This window comes from Raphanus sativus, chromosome 1 (assembly GCF_000801105.2).
Source record: "Raphanus sativus cultivar WK10039 chromosome 1, ASM80110v3, whole genome shotgun sequence".
Taxonomy (NCBI): domain Eukaryota; kingdom Viridiplantae; phylum Streptophyta; class Magnoliopsida; order Brassicales; family Brassicaceae; genus Raphanus; species Raphanus sativus.
The window spans coordinates 17,021,623-17,038,975 of record NC_079511.1 but is presented as its reverse complement, the minus strand read 5'-3'; the positions used below and the strand labels follow the sequence as shown (position 1 = coordinate 17,038,975).

General features: G+C 47.9%; 1 protein-coding gene across 1 annotated transcript; it reads right to left on the bottom strand.

Moving 5' to 3' along the window:
- Positions 1–6,578: 6,578 nt before the first annotated feature.
- LOC130497121 (uncharacterized) lies at positions 6,579–7,584 on the bottom strand. The gene is made up of 2 exons (XM_056990109.1): positions 7,011–7,584; positions 6,579–6,928 (listed from the first exon to the last, which is right to left on the bottom strand). The coding sequence occupies exons 1-2, from the start codon at positions 7,582–7,584 to the stop codon at positions 6,579–6,581; spliced, it is 924 nt and encodes a 307-aa protein (XP_056846089.1).
- Between the last annotated feature and the right edge of the window lie 9,769 nt (positions 7,585–17,353).

Here is a 17,353-nt window from a genome sequence, read left to right as displayed (position 1 = left end):
CTTGTTTCTCTGAAGAACATCCACAATCTCTTTGTGAAATAAACGTCCTCAAAAGGTTTCTCTGGTGGGATTCCGATAACTCTCTTAGTGAAACTCAATCTTCTTTTCATTAGCTTCCCTCTTAAGGTTCTTAGGAATTCTCCTTCCGACTCCTTAACCTTCTTCTTTCAGTTTCCTCTGATGGTGTAGTGTCTGAAAGGTTACTAGTTATTTCGGTAGGGGTAGCTTGTGGTTTCGGTGTGGGTCTGAGTGCATTGATTCGGTTGCTGTCTATCGATGGTAGTTGCACTCGGTATATGAGAGGTGCGTGTCGATCGATAGGTGGAGAATAGGGTCGATCGATACGTTCTCTTTGTTGTGTCGATTGATGAGTGGCTCGTCTCGTCGGTCGCTATCTTCGTAGGTGTGGTGGGTGGTATGGTGAGAAGCCGTGAATTCAGCATGTGTCAATATCCTAACCGCGTTGCAGTCTGCAACCGTATCCGGAAAAGACATTGTCGATGTCGATCGATGTGGACTAATTGGTGTCGATCGACACCATTGCGATCCACCGAGACTTAGCGAACTTTCCTACTTCAAAGTCTCCTTCTTGTAGCTTCTCCTGTTTCACCACTTGCCAGAAATCATCATCTATGATAGCATTGACGTGGTGTTTCCTATTTCCTTCCCCTGCTTCCTTAGAAGTTCCAATCCTCCTGATAGAGTCTTCAGTCTGGACAATCTGTTGTCTCAAGTTTCTTAACTTGAGTGCAGATGGTATCTATTCTCGTGGTCAGATTTGTTAAAGATAGAATCAATCTTTCCCATTGAAAGTCTACTATAGCTTCTGCTGACCTTCTAGAACCTATCAATCATGGCATCAAACTTACTCTCCTGGGTGGGTGGCGGTGGGTTTTGGTAAGCTGAGTTGCCGTAGTTCCTTGTGTTGGTGAAGGGTTTCTGATACTGTGAACTCTGGTTGTAGTTACTCTTCTGACCACTTCCAAAAAAGTTTATGTTTCCACTCTAGTTTCCATATCTCTGAAATCCAGTACCTCCAATGTAGTTCACATCTTCCTCTGTATCATCCTCTCTAGCCTCTCCTTCTTCAGCGGAGCAGACTGGCTGCCCCAGAAATGCGTGTAAAGCATCTATCTTGGCTCTGACTTTATTCACCTGGTCTTCCCCGATGGCTGCAACCGATTTCTTCTTGTCAGAGTCAGTGTTCTTGGTGCTGCTTGCTGTTGGCTAGGTTCTCAATAAGTCTCACGCCTCTATTGGATTCCTAGTGTTGAAGTTCTCCTCACTAGCAGTATCAAGAGCCATCTGATACCTTTAAGTGATACCTCTGTAGAAAGTGCTTAACAGCTGCACTTCATTGAATCCATGGTGTGGACAGTCTCGCTGGAAGAACTTGAATCTGATCACGCGTCTTTAAAAGTCTCACTAGGCTTTTGCGCGAAAGTGGCGATTTTGCTTCTTAAGTCTTCAGGGCGTGCCTCATCAAAGAATTACGCAGGAAGCATTTTTGATGTCGGCCCAGGATGTCAGTGATCCTGTAGGTAGCTGCTTGAGCCAGTGCGAAGCTTCTCCAACAAGTGAGTATTTGAAGAGCTTGCAGAGTAGGTAGTCCTCGTGGACTCCATCCATTACGAATAGCAGCGATAAAGATCCTCGAACCTCTCCAGATGGTCCAAAGGATGCTCGTGTGATTGCCCAGAATAAGGTATCTGAGACACGAGAGAGTAGTACTGAGGCTTGAGCTCGAAAGTTCGGCTTCTGAATCTCTGGGAAGTTGAATAGCTGATCTGTTGGTGTAGTACTCGTCTGGACGGTTATAGTCTGCCAACGATCGTTTTTGAGCTTCTCCTGTAGCCTCAGCTTCAGGTTCAGGGATTATGTTTCCCTGTGCATCTAGCTTCTGACCTGTTGCATTTACGCAGATGACCATCTTGGTCATACAGGTTTCCATTCTCACCCTGCGTGAGAATGACAATCGCGACCATGCCTTCGCGGAGTAGTGTCGATCGATATTACGGTTAGAAGTATCGAACGATGCGGATCGGCGAACGGTATCGGTCGACGGTTGCTGTCTGAGTGTCGGTCGACTGTTGAACAAGAGTATCAGTCGACGGTAATGCGGTTCTGTTGATTTTCCCTGTTGCTTCTGGTACTGCTGGGCTTGTACCTGAAAAGACAAGAAAAATTTAAATAAGAAAGGGGGTAAAAAAAACCTAAGATTATAGATTAAATCTAATGGCGATTCAAAGCTCCCCGGCAACGACGCCAAATTTGATAGTGCTCAAATTACCCAGTAGATTACTCTCTCAATAAGAGGTACAGCTGTAGTACTAAGAGATCGAATCACGAGGAGCTAGGGAACCAATTAAATAAAATCTACTAATCAATCCTAGGCAAGGTTGGTTTATATGATAGAAGTGAAAATAACAATTCCTAAAATGAGCAAGGCAGTTGCTCTAACTAACAATATGAAGGGTTGTTTAAATGGGATAAAGAGTGCTAGACATAGGGTATCTATTCAGGAATGGAGATTTATAATCTCTATAAATGCTTTAATAAGTTGCTTGCATGATACTATAGATCTCAGCCGCTTAACATATGTGAATGAATCACTGGTTAAATATCTAGATCTCTGGCCACACCTTTCGCATGATGACACAGAAAAAAGAGTCGGTCGATATCCTTTTGGGATATCGAGCGATACACCTTTCGCGGGCGCCGATCGATTTACCAGTAGAGTATCGATCGACGGCTTCTAGATCTGCCTTAGGCGCGAACCGAATATGACCGCGAGGTCTCAAGGAGGAAACTGTCGTTCTTCTCAACGGAAAACAGGCATCGCTCAAATGGATAATTCAAGATAATCTAAGATCCTAGTGATCTATGTTCTAGTTAGCTATTCTAAAACAAGCATACGGTACAATCCATTTGACGAGTATCACAACTTAGCAATTATAGTTGGGGGCTAATCCCACAAACCTATTTTAAACCCTAGATCTAACAAGTAGACTACTCAGACATAGCTAAGTAATTCATAACAATAGATAGATGAAAGAATTGCATAGATAGAATAAAGTAGAAATACAAAAGGAGATGAGAAATCTCTCCAATCTCTCTCAAACAAATAAAACTCTAGTCTCTCTCATACACTCTCTGCTTTGGTTGTAAAAAGCTTCAAGCTTCAAAGGGTTTCAAAACTTGCCGTCAAAAGCACTTAGCATGAGTATTTAAGCATTTCCATTAGGTTAAAAACTCGTCAGGGGCAATCTCGTAATTTGGTAAAGTCTTGGTGAAGTAGTCGGCTAAACCATTTTGCCCTCGATATCGATCGACAACACTAAATGTGTATCGATCGATTATAATCTTCTAGTACGCGGATCTTCTCAGCTACATTGATCGACAACTCAGAATGAGTATCGATCGATTATAATCGCAATGTTGACTTCTGACTTTGTCTTGAATGGTCAACTCGTGTGTATCATCTTTTATACTCCAAAATGCTCCAAAAACATCACTTTCTCATAAAATGCTCCTGAACCTGAAAACATACCTAACAGGCTAGAAAACAGATTAAATATATAGTAAAACACTAGTATACCATGGTTAAAAACGGGTAAAATCTATGGTATATCAATCGTCCATGGGCGTCTTCTAGGCGCTTCTTGAGTATGTTCACCACTGTCTTGTTAGTGGATTCTGCTTGGCCGTTAGATTGAGGGTGCCGTGGTGCTGAGTAGGAGAGCTTGATGTTCCAGTCCTTGCAGAACTTTTGGAAGTTATAGCTCGTGAACTGGGGTCCGTTGTCTATGACGATCTCATGGGGAGTTCCGAAGCGTGTGATCACGTTAGTCCATAGGAATTTCCTGATTTGGAGATCCGTTATCTTGGCTAGTGCTTCAGCTTCCACCCATTTGGTGAAATAATCTGTCACGACTAGGAGAAAAATCTTTTGTCCCGGTGGCATAGGGAACTTTCCAACGATGTCCATGCCCCATTTTCGGAAGGGCCAAGGAGAACTTAGGGATTTGAGGTTCTCTGGTGGGAGATTGGAGATTGGCGCGTGCTTCTGGCATTGGCTACAGAGCTTGGCTTGTTTGAGGGAATCCCTCGCCATGGTTGGCCAATAGTATCCTGCTCTTCTAGCTCTGAGTACCAGGCTCCGACCACTAGAGTGGGAACCACATTCTCCTTCATGCAGCTCTTCTAATATCCTTGTGGCTTCTCTAGGGGTAAGACATCGTAGATAGGGTCCTAAAAAGGATCTTCGGTATAGTTTCCCCTCATAAAAGCAATACCTTGCAGCTTGGCGCCTTATCTTCCGACTTCCGTCTCGATCTTCAGGCAAGGTGTGATACCTTAGGTAGTTAATGATGGGCGTCATCCAAGTCTCTCCTTCTTCCACCACAGATACTTCTTCAGGTTCCGTCTCCTTTTCGGTCGCAGGCCATTGGAGTACCAGTAGTGGGATGCTCATATGACTTGTAGTTTCTAGGGGGGACCCTAGGTTAGCTAGAGTGTCAGCCTGGGAGTTGTGCTCCCTAGGAATCTGGGTGAGCTTACAATGTCGGAACCTGTCGAGTAATCGCTTAGCGACGGAGAGGTATCTGATCATACTCGGATCTTTCGCCTGATAGTCTCCTTGGACTTGGCTTATGATCAGTTGTGAGTCGCTGAAGACCTGGATATCTTCCACCCCCATATGTTTGGCGACCGTCAGCCCTGCTATTAGAGCTTCATACCCAGCTTCGTTGTTCATTGCTTTGAAGTTGCAACGTACGGCCCTTGAGGCTGATTCCCCCGTGGGGGAGGTTAGGACCAATCCCACACCAGCGCCCCTTACGTTACTAGACCCATCAACGTACAGTGTCCATTCGCCTTTCTCCCCCTCGCTATCACGAAGCTTTACCTCTTGTTCCAGGGCTGGAAGCATGGCAGGAGAGAATTCAGCTACGAAGTCTGCCAGGACTTGTGATTTGATGGCTGTTGCGGGCCGAAAGATCACATCGTATTCCCCCAGCTCTATAGCCCATTTTGCTAGTCGTCCAGACACTTCTGGCTTATGCAGAACTGCCTTGATGGGGAAGGAGGTAACCACCACCATTTGATGAGCCAGGAAGTAGGGGCGTAGCTTCCGAGCAGCATTGACTAGAGCAAGAGCTAGCTTCTCGAGATGACTGTAGCGGGTCTCCGCGTCTAATAAAGATTTGCTCACGTAGTAGATAGGATGTTGTTTTCTTCCTTCGTCCCTTACTAGGACCTCACTGACTGCGTGTTCCGATACCGCCAGATAGAGTAGCAGGACCTCACCTTCCAAAGGTTTTGAGAGGAGAGGTGGAGTAGTGAGATAGACCTTGAGATCGGATAGGGCTTGCTCACATTTGTCGGTCCATTGAATGTCCTTGGGGTCCTTCAGGGTTCGAAGAAAGCGTGCGACTTGTCGGATAGCCTGGAGATGAATCTGCTCAAGGCGGCCATCCTTCCGGTCAGTCTTTGCACCTCCTTGACGTTGCGAGAGGAAGGTATCACCTGGATCGCTCTCACCTGCTTTGGATTTGCTTCAATGCCCCTGTGGGTGACTATGTACCCTAGGAACTTTCCAGAGCTTAGTCCGAATGAGCACTTTGAAGGGTTTAGCTTCATGTTGTACCTCCTGAGAGTGGTGAAGGCTTGTTGAAGGTGTGAGATATGGTCTTCGGCGTCTAGGGAGTTCACCAACATGTCATCGATGTAGACTTCCATGGTCTGCCCTATCTGATCGGCGAACATCATGTTGATAAGCATTTGGTAGGTCGAGCCGGCGTTCTTTAATCCGAACGGCATAACCTTGTAACAGTAGATACCCCTTGAGGTCATGAATGAGGTCTTCTCTTGATCGTCGGGGTGCATTAGGATCTGGTTATATCCAGAGAACGCATCCATGAAGCTCATCAGCTCGTGACCAGCCGTTGCGTCGACCAGCTTGTCGATGTGAGGCAGAGGGAAAGGATCTTTAGGACAGGACTTATTAAGGTTTGAAATCGATACAAACTCTCCACTTCCCATTCTTCTTCTTCACGACCACCACATTGGCTAGCCATTCCGGATATTGCACCTCTCGTATGAATCCAGCATGTAGTAGGTTCTTGACCTCTTCGTTGATTATCTCATCCCTTTCAGGAGCGAATTTTCTCCTCTTCTGTCTGACAGGAGGATGCATTGGATCCACCTTGAGTTGATGCATGATAACATCGGGATCAATTCCAGACATGTCTTCGTGAGACCAGGGAAAGCAATCGGAGTTGGATCTTAAGAAATCGATCAGTCTCCTTCTCAAACTTTCCGGAAGCTTGGAGCCTATCTTTAAGTTTCGACTCGAGTTCCCTTCCGTGAGCGGGACCTCATCCATTTCTTCCACTTCCGGCTCTTCGGTGTGTGGGGCCGGAAGCTTCTTCTGTAATTGCTATAAGACCTGAGTCTTTCCCCTAAGGGTAGTCTGATAGCAAGACCTAGCATTCTCTTGATCCCCCTTAACCGCTCTGATGCCCCAAGGGGTTGGGAACTTGACCAGCTGGTGCAAAGTTGAAGGTACGGCTCCCATGTCATGGATCCATGGCCTTCCCAATATCACGTTGTATGATGAGGAACAGTCGACGACCAGGAACTTTTGTGGCTTGGTTTACCCCTTCGGCATACACAGGAAGAAGGACCTCTCCCAAGGTTTGTTTGACTTCTCCACTGAAGCCTACGAGGGGGGTTGCCTTTCTGGTTAGAGCTGTAGGTTCCAAACCCAGATCGGCGAAGGCCGAATAAAAGATTATGTTGCCGGAGCTCCCATTATCTACTAGTATCCGCTTGACCAAGCAGTTTGCTATGGTAAGTGAAATGACGAGAGCGTCATGATGAGGGGCGAGGACCTTCTCCTGCTCCCTTGCAGTGAAACTGATCTCATCTGTTCCAAGGAGCAGGCGCTTGGGACCCTTCCTGGCATTGCGAGTACTTTTCTTGGCCGCGGCGCCGCTAATTTCGCTCACCTCTGATCCGCCTGTGATGACGTGGATCACTCGGTCTTGCTGTGGTGGCAATGCAGGAGCTGCCTCGATAGGGAGACTGGGACCCTTGTTGATTTAGAAGATTCTTGGCTTTATCCGAGAGGAACTCCCGTAGGTAGCCTTTCTTGAGGAGCTCGGCGACTTCCATCTTTAGGGCTATGCAGTCCTCCATAGTATGACCATGATCACTATGGAACTCGCACCATCGATTTGGATTTCGATTAGCCTCCGCGGCTTTCATCTTAGGAGGCCACTTGACTTGAGAACCCATTTGTCGTAAGACACCGATCAGCTCCGGTTTGGATATTGCAAGATGGGAGATGTCAGGCCAAGTAGACACCATCATCCCTTCAGATCTAGGCAAAGGTCGATGATGATACCTGCCCCTATTCGGGTTACTAGTCTCCCTAGCGGACTTAGAGTGAGGAGGTTTGTCGCGGTCACTCCTTGTAGGCTTTGACAACTTCTGATCATAATTCGGACCGGCTTTAACCCTACTAGCGACATCTTCTTCCCATCTTACTTGAGCCCAAGAACGAGACAGCATGTCTTCCATAATTCTTCACTTGTATTTGATCAGCTCCTTGTATAGGTCTCCCTCTGGAAGTAGACCCCTCTTGAAGGCTGAGATAGCCGTATCAGCGTTCCACTCAGGAATAGCTACCTTTGCCTGGTTGAAGCGAGCTATGTAAGAACGAAGGGGCTCATTCCTATGCTGGAGGATCTCGTAGAGATCATCCAAGTTCTTCTCTAGGTCACAGCTGCTAGCGAACTGTTCCACGAACTTGTCGCTAAGGGCTGCAAAGGATTAGATGGATTTGGTGGGCAGGTTGATATACCACTGAAGAGCGGGGCCAGTCAAGGTCGATCCGAATCCTTTGCACATGGTACCTTCCCGTGCATCTCGATGGATTGCTACTGCTAGCATGCGTTGCTTGTACTGAGCAATGTGATTGTTGGGATCCCCAGTGCCTTCGTACATCTTTATGCTTGGGAAAGAGAACTTTTGCGGCATATCCACCGAAGCAATCTCTTCCACGAAAGGTGTATCAGAGTAGGAACCCTGATTGCTTCTTCGAATAGGAGGAGCTGCCCCTGGGAGCCTTTCTACCATAGATTGAATGGTGTCGAACCTTTCGGAGACCACTCTTTCTAAGAAGGCTGCTAGGACTGGATCTGAGATCTCGGGATCATCAAGTGAATACTCCTCGTCCTCCGTATCGGAATCGCTATCTACTTGTACTCGGGTCCTATCTTTTGCGGCTCCTCGGCTTTCGGGTTCGTCTTCGGTTGAGGCGGGTCGGCGAGGTACCTCTTCACTGTCTCGCGGAGTGTAGAGTGAAGCCATGGGTCGTACCTTAGTCCGGAACCGTTTTCGCTTGTTGCTAGCTTCGCCGAGGGTATGATTATCTTGTCGGAGGACAAGATTCTCCGCCTCTATGGCGTCTAGCTTATCGGCGCTTTGCTGTAGTTGCTTGGAGTGCTCTCCAAGTTGGTCTTTTAGGGTTTGAACTTCGAGGAGAAGTTTAGGACCTCCGGGTGTCGTCCCCCGCGCTTTGTGAAGATCGGTGACCTGACTCTGAAGAGACTCAAGCCTGATTCGAGGCCCACTTACGATTTCTTAAAATCCCATAAACCTTGCAACGGATTATGCTTGGAAGATAAAAATCAGTTTCCGCGGATAAATGGAAAGTTTCCGCAGATAATCATGAAGATCGGAAAAATGGAATATTCCCATTTTTCGGACTATGACGGCTTAAGGGCAAAAGAGGAAGGCGTAAACCGACCAAGGAGGGAGTATAAAAGGAGTTCAAGGCGAGAGGCATAGAGAGAGAATTTTTTCAGAGAAAACTTAGCACTTAGAGCGATTTTAGGAATTTTTCCATTTTTTGTTTTTTCGAGCTGCGACTTAATTAGGGTTTAGCCGCCTTCGGGTATTAGACTAGGAATCTCGCCGACAGCTCTCGTAGCCGAAGCGCTCTTACCTTGTTGTAACACTCATACGCAGATTCGAAATAAATTCTTCTTTCGCACTTTTTTCGATTTCTTATTATTCTCGTTTTATTTTCGTGTTCTGTTTGCTTGGCGTGTTGTTTCTCAGATATTCGGGACCTCTAGGAAATTAGGGTTTTCCTAGTTTCCTAATTTATACGATTTATTGACGGTGCAAATTTGGTTCCCACAGTTTGGCGCTAGAAGGAGGGGGACATACGGATCAATCTTACCGGCAAAAACCGCTCAACAATCAGAAACGAGATGGAAATCTCATCTTGTCCAGACGAGATCTCGTTTCGGGGGGGGGGGGGGTAGCAGCGGTCGAACAGGCCAAACCTCGCAAAGACCCTAGTTATCGAGCTGACAATCCACGACATCGACGTCGCAAGGGTACTGATTGACACCGGAAGCTCGGTTAACATCATCTTCAAAGAGACTCTTGCAAAGATGAAGGTCGATCCGTCGATATTCACGGAAGATTCCAGCCCACTGATAGGGCTTTCGGGAGAACCCACCGTTGCTTCGGGATCAATCAGTTTCGCAGTCAAAGCCGGAACGGCAGAAAAACTCACGGTGTTTCTAGTAGTGGACCGCCCAGCATCGTACAACGCAATTATGGGTACTCGTTGGATAAATTCCATCAGAGCAGTTCCATCGGTGTATCATCTGTGCCTTAAGTTTCCGACTCCCCACGGAATCGAAACAATCTGGGGAAATCCAGAATGTCACGGGTATGCTTTGCTGCGGAACTCAAGCGAAGGAGGTCCGATTTCGACACCGCTCCAAAGAAAGCAAGGAAAACAATTTCAGACGAAGACACTCGGGATTTCGCTGAACTCTTCTGGCAATCTCGAAGGGCAGATGCCCTAGAAGAAAAACGCGAACCAACCTGTGAGCCCGTAGTGACGGTTTGTCTCGATGAAGCATTCCCAGAACGATGCGTCGAAATCGGAGCCAACCTCCGCAAACCTTTAAAGACAAAACTCGTAACTTGTCTTAAGAAAAATCTCCACACGTTCGCATGGGCTTCGGAGGACATGCCAGGAATCGATATTAACATTACCTGCCATGAATTACATACCGACCCAACGTTCAAACCAATCATGTAGAAAAGGCAAAAGTTGGGCCCCGAACGAGCAACCGCAGTCAACGAGGAAGTCGAAAAACTTCTAAAAGTGGGGTCCATATTGGTAGTCCGTTACCCCGATTGGCTTGCGAATTCTGTCGTGGTCAAAAAGAAGAACAGAAAATGGCGAGTGTGCGTCGATTTTACCGATCACAACAAAGCATGCCCGAAAGATAGTTTCCCTTTGCCGCACATCGACCGGCTAGTTGAAGCAAGGGCGGGAAACGAATTTTTATCCTTCATGGACGCGTTCTCAGGATACAATCAAATTATGATGAATCCAGAAGATCGCGAGAAAACAGCATTCATTACGGATCGCGGAACTTATGCCTTTTGCCTCAAGAACGCCGGCGCAACGTATCAAAGACTCGTCAATTGGATGTTCTCCGATCAACTCGAAAAAACGATGGAGGTTTATATTGACGATATTCTCGTCAAATCCCTCCACGCTGACGATCATATCAACCATCTTGAGGAGTGCTTCGCTCGATTGAATTCACACAACATGAAACTTAACCCAGCCAAGTGCAGGTTCGCCGTAGCGTCGGGTGAATTCCTCGGTTACCTGGTAACCTATCGCGGGATCGAAGCCAACCCAAAACAGATCGATGCACTCATCGGGATGGCCTCGCCCAAAAACAAGCGAGAAGTACAAAGGTTGACCGGGAGGGTCGCAGCACTCAATCGGTTCATATCCCGCTCAACGGACAAGTGCTTACCTTTTTACGATATCTTGCGGGGAACAAAAGATTCGAGTGGTCAGATGTATGCGAGGACTCGTTCAAACAACTAAAGCATTATCTGGTGACTCCCCAGTCCTCAAAAACCCGTAGAATGGGAACCTCTATTCCTATACATAGCAGTATCGGCGACGGCCGTTAGCGACTTCCTGATCCGGGAAGAGCGTGGAGAACAGAAACCCATCTTCAACTTAAGCAAGACATTGCTGGATGCCGAAACACGGTATCCTCTGATGGAAAAATTAGCATACGCTGTCGTAACATCAGCGCGGAAGCTTCGACCGTATTTTCAATCCCACACCATCGTCATCCTCACGAATTTTTCCCTCCGAACTATCTTGCATAGTCCGAGCCAGTCGGGAAGGCTAGCAAAATGGGCCGTCGAGATCAACGAGTACGATGTAGACTATCGGCCCAGGACGAGTGCGAAGTCCCAAGTACTCGCAGACTTCCTGGTGGAACTACCAACCAAAGCCATAACTAACAAAGAGCCTAACTCAACTTGGCTCCTTCACGTTGATGGATCGTCTTTGTTGGGGTCAAAATCGGTCAAGACGAAATCGATGTCCGAAAGTCTCGGAAAAAACATGAAAGATGTTAGAGCAACCTCGAGAGACTAATTGGTAATCGAGAAACCTTGGAAAAATATTAAGTTAGAGATTAATCATCTCGAAATCAACTGCTAGAAACGTTTTCTACACGAGGAAAAAACTACGGAAAACTAGAAAGAACGCAAAAACACGCACAAGCCGAAGGAACCGAGCAGCCGACTCCGGACATGGCCGTGGTCGCCGGGTGGCTAGCCCCCGTGCTGATCGTGGCCGCCGGGCGGCTAGCCCCCGTGATGGCCGTAGCCGGCGGCGGCTAGCGCCCGTGCTGGCCGTGGCCGCCGGGCGGCTAGCCCCGTGCTGGCCGTGGCCGCCGGCGGCTAGCGCCCGTGCTGACCGTGGCCGCCGGGCGGCTAGCTCCGTGCTGGCCGTGGCCGCCGGCGGCTAGTGCCCGTGCTGGCCGTGGTCGCCGGGCGGCTAGCCCCGTGATGGCCGTAGCCGCCGGCGGCTAGCGCCCGTGCCAGCCGTGGTCGCCGGGCGGCTAGCCCCGTGATGGCTCGGGTCGTCGGACGGCTAGTCTTCGTGCGTAAGTTCTAAGCCCCCGGATTGCCAGAAATCCATGTTTTGCGACTTTCCGAGATCCCGCAAACGAAAACTCCTTTTCCTGCTCCAAGATTTCGGAGAACCCGTAAGACGTCAACGGACAGAAAGACTTCGTATAAAACGGTGATGGTCATCTTAAAACACCATTCGCCTCATCAATGGATCGGAGATCTTCCGAAAGATTCGACATCGAAGTAGGAGCATTCTTTCAAAGAAATCGTAGAAAACAACGGAAGTCTGGAAGACGGCCCGAAAGGGACCAAACCCGATCGGACGGCCCATTTACGATTCTCTAAAAAGATAGATACGACGGTTTACAATTATCTTCACATAACAAGATAAATGTTAAACTTCCGAAAGGATAAATGTCAAATTTCCGAAAGGATAAATGTCAACTTTCCAGATAAACACGAAGGCCGACGAAAATGGAAAAAGCCCAGCTCGAGGCAGACTCAGTCCATCAAGAATAGACCGTCATATGGGAGTATATAAGCAAGGCTAGGAGCAGAGGAAGGGGGATCCAAAATCAGAGAAAAGAAACCACTCTAGAGCAACTTAGAACTTATGCTTTTATTTCCTTTTTAGCGAGCTGCGACTCAACTAGGTTAGATCTAGGTTTTGAGACTAGCGACGATCGACAGCTCTTGCGGCCGAGATCTCGACCTGTTGTTCAAACGCTCTCCGCAAATTCGGAAATAAGATTCTTTCTTTTGCTCTCTTTATTTTACGCATTTATTCCAAAACTATACTCGTGTTAACTTTGTCGTGCGTGGCCCAGCAGATAGCCTGGATCCTCGGGGAAAACTAGGTCAACTTAGTTTTCCTACGTTTAAACTTAACTAAAATCGACAGTGTGAATTTCGGTTCCCACAGTTTGGCGCTAGAAGGAGGGGGATACACGGATTTATCTTTCTCGCAACTACGCACGCCCAGTTAAGCATGACTGCTAACGAAGACAAGCAAACGCACGACGGACCAGCCGCCGATGCCAACGCTGAGAAGACTCCTGCCGGAAACGTATCGACGGTCACTGCCGAGGCAAACACCGTGATGCTGGACCAGGTGAAGGAACTGTTCGCCACCGCCCAGAAACGGTCGAAGAACAAGAGAAACTAATGGCTTCACTCGCTAAACAGGTCAATACCTTAACAGCGAAAAGCAAACTCCCGGGCGGATCCACCAAGGTGAGGCATGTCAGGAGGCTCGACTTCGGAACTGCCGGAGACCAAGAAAAAGATGCCCCGAGAAAATCCCCGGAACTCATCCCTGACGATACCACTCCGGCAGGGAAGAAAAAAACGACGGATAACCTCCCATCTCCCGCAAGGGAAAACGAAGGAGACGACCTCGAAAGAATCAATCTGGATATCAGCGATCAATCGGATCCGTCCGACGAAGACGCTGACATCCACCACAGAAGGACCCGAAGTCAGTCAGCTCGACTGGCGGCAGCCTTCGAAAAACCCATGACAGAAGAGGAAGAAGACCTCTACTGGTCAGAGCAAGAGAGGTTGGCTGAAGACCAGACTCGGGCCTATCGCAGCCAACGTAGACAAAGGAGCGCGAACGGCGCCAACGAGATCCATGATTTGCGCGAGTACATCGCAAAAACTGCAGCCGAGGTGAAAGCGGTAAAATCGCAGATTCACCACGCAACCAGCACTGCCCCGAGATCGACCTGCTCCTCGAGGAATCGAGAAAGACTCCGTTCACCTCTCGAATCACGGACGCACGAGTCTCAGATCCCGGGAAAATAAAGCTTCCCACCTACGATGGAACCACAGATCCGAAGGCACATCTGCAGTCCTTCCAGATTGTGATGGTGAGTGTTGGGCCCAAATATGGCCCGATGGCTGATTGCTGAACGGTGAAGGATGGAAACAGGCCGCGACTGGCCCATCACGAATTCGGTACCTAAGAAGAGCTAAGTTGAAGCCGAAGGCTGAGAGCTAAGGTGATCGTTAAGGAGGTCACGACAAGAGGAAGCTCATGTCGTAACCAGAAGAAGCGCAGGACCCGGTCAAAGGGAAGCTGTTGCGGGTTCACCTCAAGCGGAGAGGATCTCGGAAATCAGTTGCAGATAACCTAAAGGAGTCCAAGGCTATAAAAGGAGAAGGTCGAAGACCAAGAAAAGGATCCGATCCAACTCATATTTTCACTCAACATTCACAAAAACATTCTTAGGACAATACTCTTGTAATCTTTATATTCATCGAAAGATACATCTTCTTGTAACCATCCCATTTTCTATTATATCAATACAAATCGAAGTTCATTCATCAAGTTCTTACGAGATTCAGCCCGCGATAATCTTTCCCTAACCTTTCCTAAACATAAAACCTGATCTAAAATCTAGGTGTGAGTTTAATCCCTCACAATTGGCGCCGTCTGTGGGGAAGAAACAATCGAATCCCTTACTCTAACTCGAGGATGAACCCTACCGATCAGACAACAACCCCGTCTGACCTTAACCTCCCGATTCAGAGCGATGGCTCACCGAATGACGGAGGCTCTAGTCTCGTAATCACAGAGCCTCAACATGGCGACCACCGATCTGGGCAACAGCTTCCGGTTGATGCTCGAACGAGCCAAACTACAACCGGAGTTACTAACCCGAGGTCATTAGGTGGAAACACCTCCGAGCTCCCGGTTACCGAGAATCCTCAGCAGCAAGCCATTCCGAATCAAACGGAGGCTCAGCTCTCTGAGATCCGCCAGATGATGATACAATTAGTAGACCGAGCTCAGGAAAGTGAGCGCACGATGCATCAGCTGGCTGTACGTCAACAACGATTCGAAGAGATAACTAGATCTCTAAACGCAACAACCCAACCACCGCAACGTCAAGCTCCGGGGGTCATCTTCCATGATCGATTAACCGATCCCTCTTTTCCCCGAGCACGTTTAAACTTTTCCCCTGATAGCACTGCCCCTGAAGGACGCGGATCTGCTTTCCAGACACCTCATACTGGAACAGTTCCCGTATTCAATCCACCTAATGCCAGTGCTATGGGAAGTAACGTAGCGACAACCAGCTCCACACCCGGTCAGGTCACTGACAGAAGTAATCGTTTACCTCCTCCGCCACCTGATCCTAGGTCCGGAGCAGGAATATCCTTCCCATCTGGAGGCAGAGCGTCAGCTTCGGTTTATCAAACTAGAAGCTCGGTCCCAAATGAGGACGGTTATCAAAGGATAAACTCCGATAACCCAAGAAATGTCGAGCGACTTAGCCCACTAACCGCATGGGAAGATGAGCCAACTCGATTCCGTCAGGAACCTACTCATCGGGTACCTGCGAACGATCCAAATATCCTTCCGTTTGAAGGACCTGAAGCTATCCGTAGATATATGGAGAGAACTCACGCGGCTCTCCAGAAATTGGGAGCTCAAGTCCATAAAGCTACGAGTTCAGCTCCCGAAATCGATAGCTTAATCGAAGAAACCCGTGGAACTCCATTCACGGACAGAATTGCCGGCTCTCACATAAGAGATACCCGAAAAATCAGAATTCCTGAGTATGATGGGACCTCCGACCCAAAGGCCTATTTGAGAGCTTTCCGATTGGCAATTGTTAAAGCTCATTTCACTCAGGAAGAATGTGAAGCAGGTTACTGTAGAACATTCGCCGAAAATTTGGTCGGAACAGCCCTTGAGTGGTTCTCCGGCCTCGAGCCAGCCTCGATAGACAACTTTGATCAATTAACCAACGCCTTTATGAAGCAATACTCAACCCATATCCGGAAGCAAGCTTCCGAGGCCGACCTTTGGAAGGTCAGTCAAGGAATGGGAGATTCATTACGAGTCTACATTGAGAAATTCAGGGCAATAAGAACTAAGCTATCGAATCCTAACGACCTAGTCGCCATCGAGGCCCTTAGGAGAGGTCTGTTCTATAGGTCGAAATTCTGGTCAGAGTTAACACTCAACGCTCCTCCAACTATCGATGACGCTCTTCATAGAGCCACCAAGTATATTACTTTGGAGGAGGAAACAGCTGCACTGGATAAACTCCACAAGAAACCACAGAATCATGCGAAAGGTGACTCCTCCGAGACTAAGGGACCTCATAAAAAGGGTAACCCCCGAAATAATCAAACTCAGGGAGAACATTCCTACGCAATCGAGGAAGACAAGGAAGAGAAACCTATTGCAGCTGCAAACAAAACTCCCTGGTCAAAAGGCTTCGATAAAGGCAAACATTGCTCTTATCACGATCGCGAAGGACACTCAACCGAAGAGTGTTGGGACCTCCAACGCCAGCTGGCAGCTAAATTCGCAGCCGGAGAAATAAAGGGCGTGGATCTTAAAAAGCCGCCACCTTATCAGAAAAGAGGTTCCAGGGACATTTCCCCGAAACGCGAGAGGTCACCTGAGAAGGAAACCGATTCGCCACCTCCAGTTCCCAAAAAAAGAGTCGACATGATTCTTGGGAAATTCCCCCAAGGAAAGAGTTTACAAGTCGAAGCTCTCTTGAGCAAACCCTCCCATCAATCGAACCCCGACTCGAGGGTGGACTGTATCCTTGGAGGATCAGACATATGTCAAGACTCCGTCAATTCCATTAAGAATCACGTGCGGAAGGCTGTGTCTAACACTGGACCTAAGCCTTCTAATCCTGAATCCAACACTAAGATTTCTTTCTGGGAAAGCGAGACCTCAAACCTTGACAGACCTCACGATGATGCGTTGATCGTCACCCTGAACATCGCAGGATACGAGGTTCCTAAGCTCATGATAGACACAGGAAGCTCTGTCGACCTCATTTTCTATAACACCCTAAAAGGGATGGAAATAGACGACTACGAAATTATTGGCCAAAAGCTAATCTCGTAGGCTTCTCCGGAGAAACAGCTACCTCATTGGGAACAATCAAGCTCCCAGTCATAGCTGGCGGAATAATGAAAATGACCAACTTAGTAGTCATCGATAGACCTTCCCCGTTCCACGCGATTTTGGGAAGACCTTGGATCCACAAAATGAAGGCAGTAGCCTCAACGTACCATCAGTGCGTAAAATTTCCAACACCCGAAGGGATAGCTACCATACACGGTAGCCAGAAGATATCCAGGATCTGCTACTTGGGAGGATTCGAAATCCTCAAAAAATCCCCCAATAGCAATTACAGATCCAGGAAGGTCGCGAGATGCAACAAAATATTCGAGGTCCCCCAGGAACCTAACCGAAAAAATTTGCATCGACGACTCAAATCCTGAAAGACAGGTGAGCATCGGGTCCGAGCTACCTCTTGAGACAAAAAAGGAGCTCATCGATTTTTTGAAAAGCAATGTCAAAACCTTTGCGTGGTCCACC

Bases quoted from the DNA above. Each gene is read 5' to 3' on its own strand.
- LOC130497121 (XM_056990109.1), bottom strand. From the start codon at position 7,584: ATGGAAGACATGCTGTCTCGTTCTTGGGCTCAAGTAAGATGGGAAGAA. The intron at 6,929-7,010 runs GTGAGCGAAATT...TCCTTGGAACAG, and splicing joins TCATCACAGGCGGATCAGAG to ATGAGATCAGTTTCACTGCA.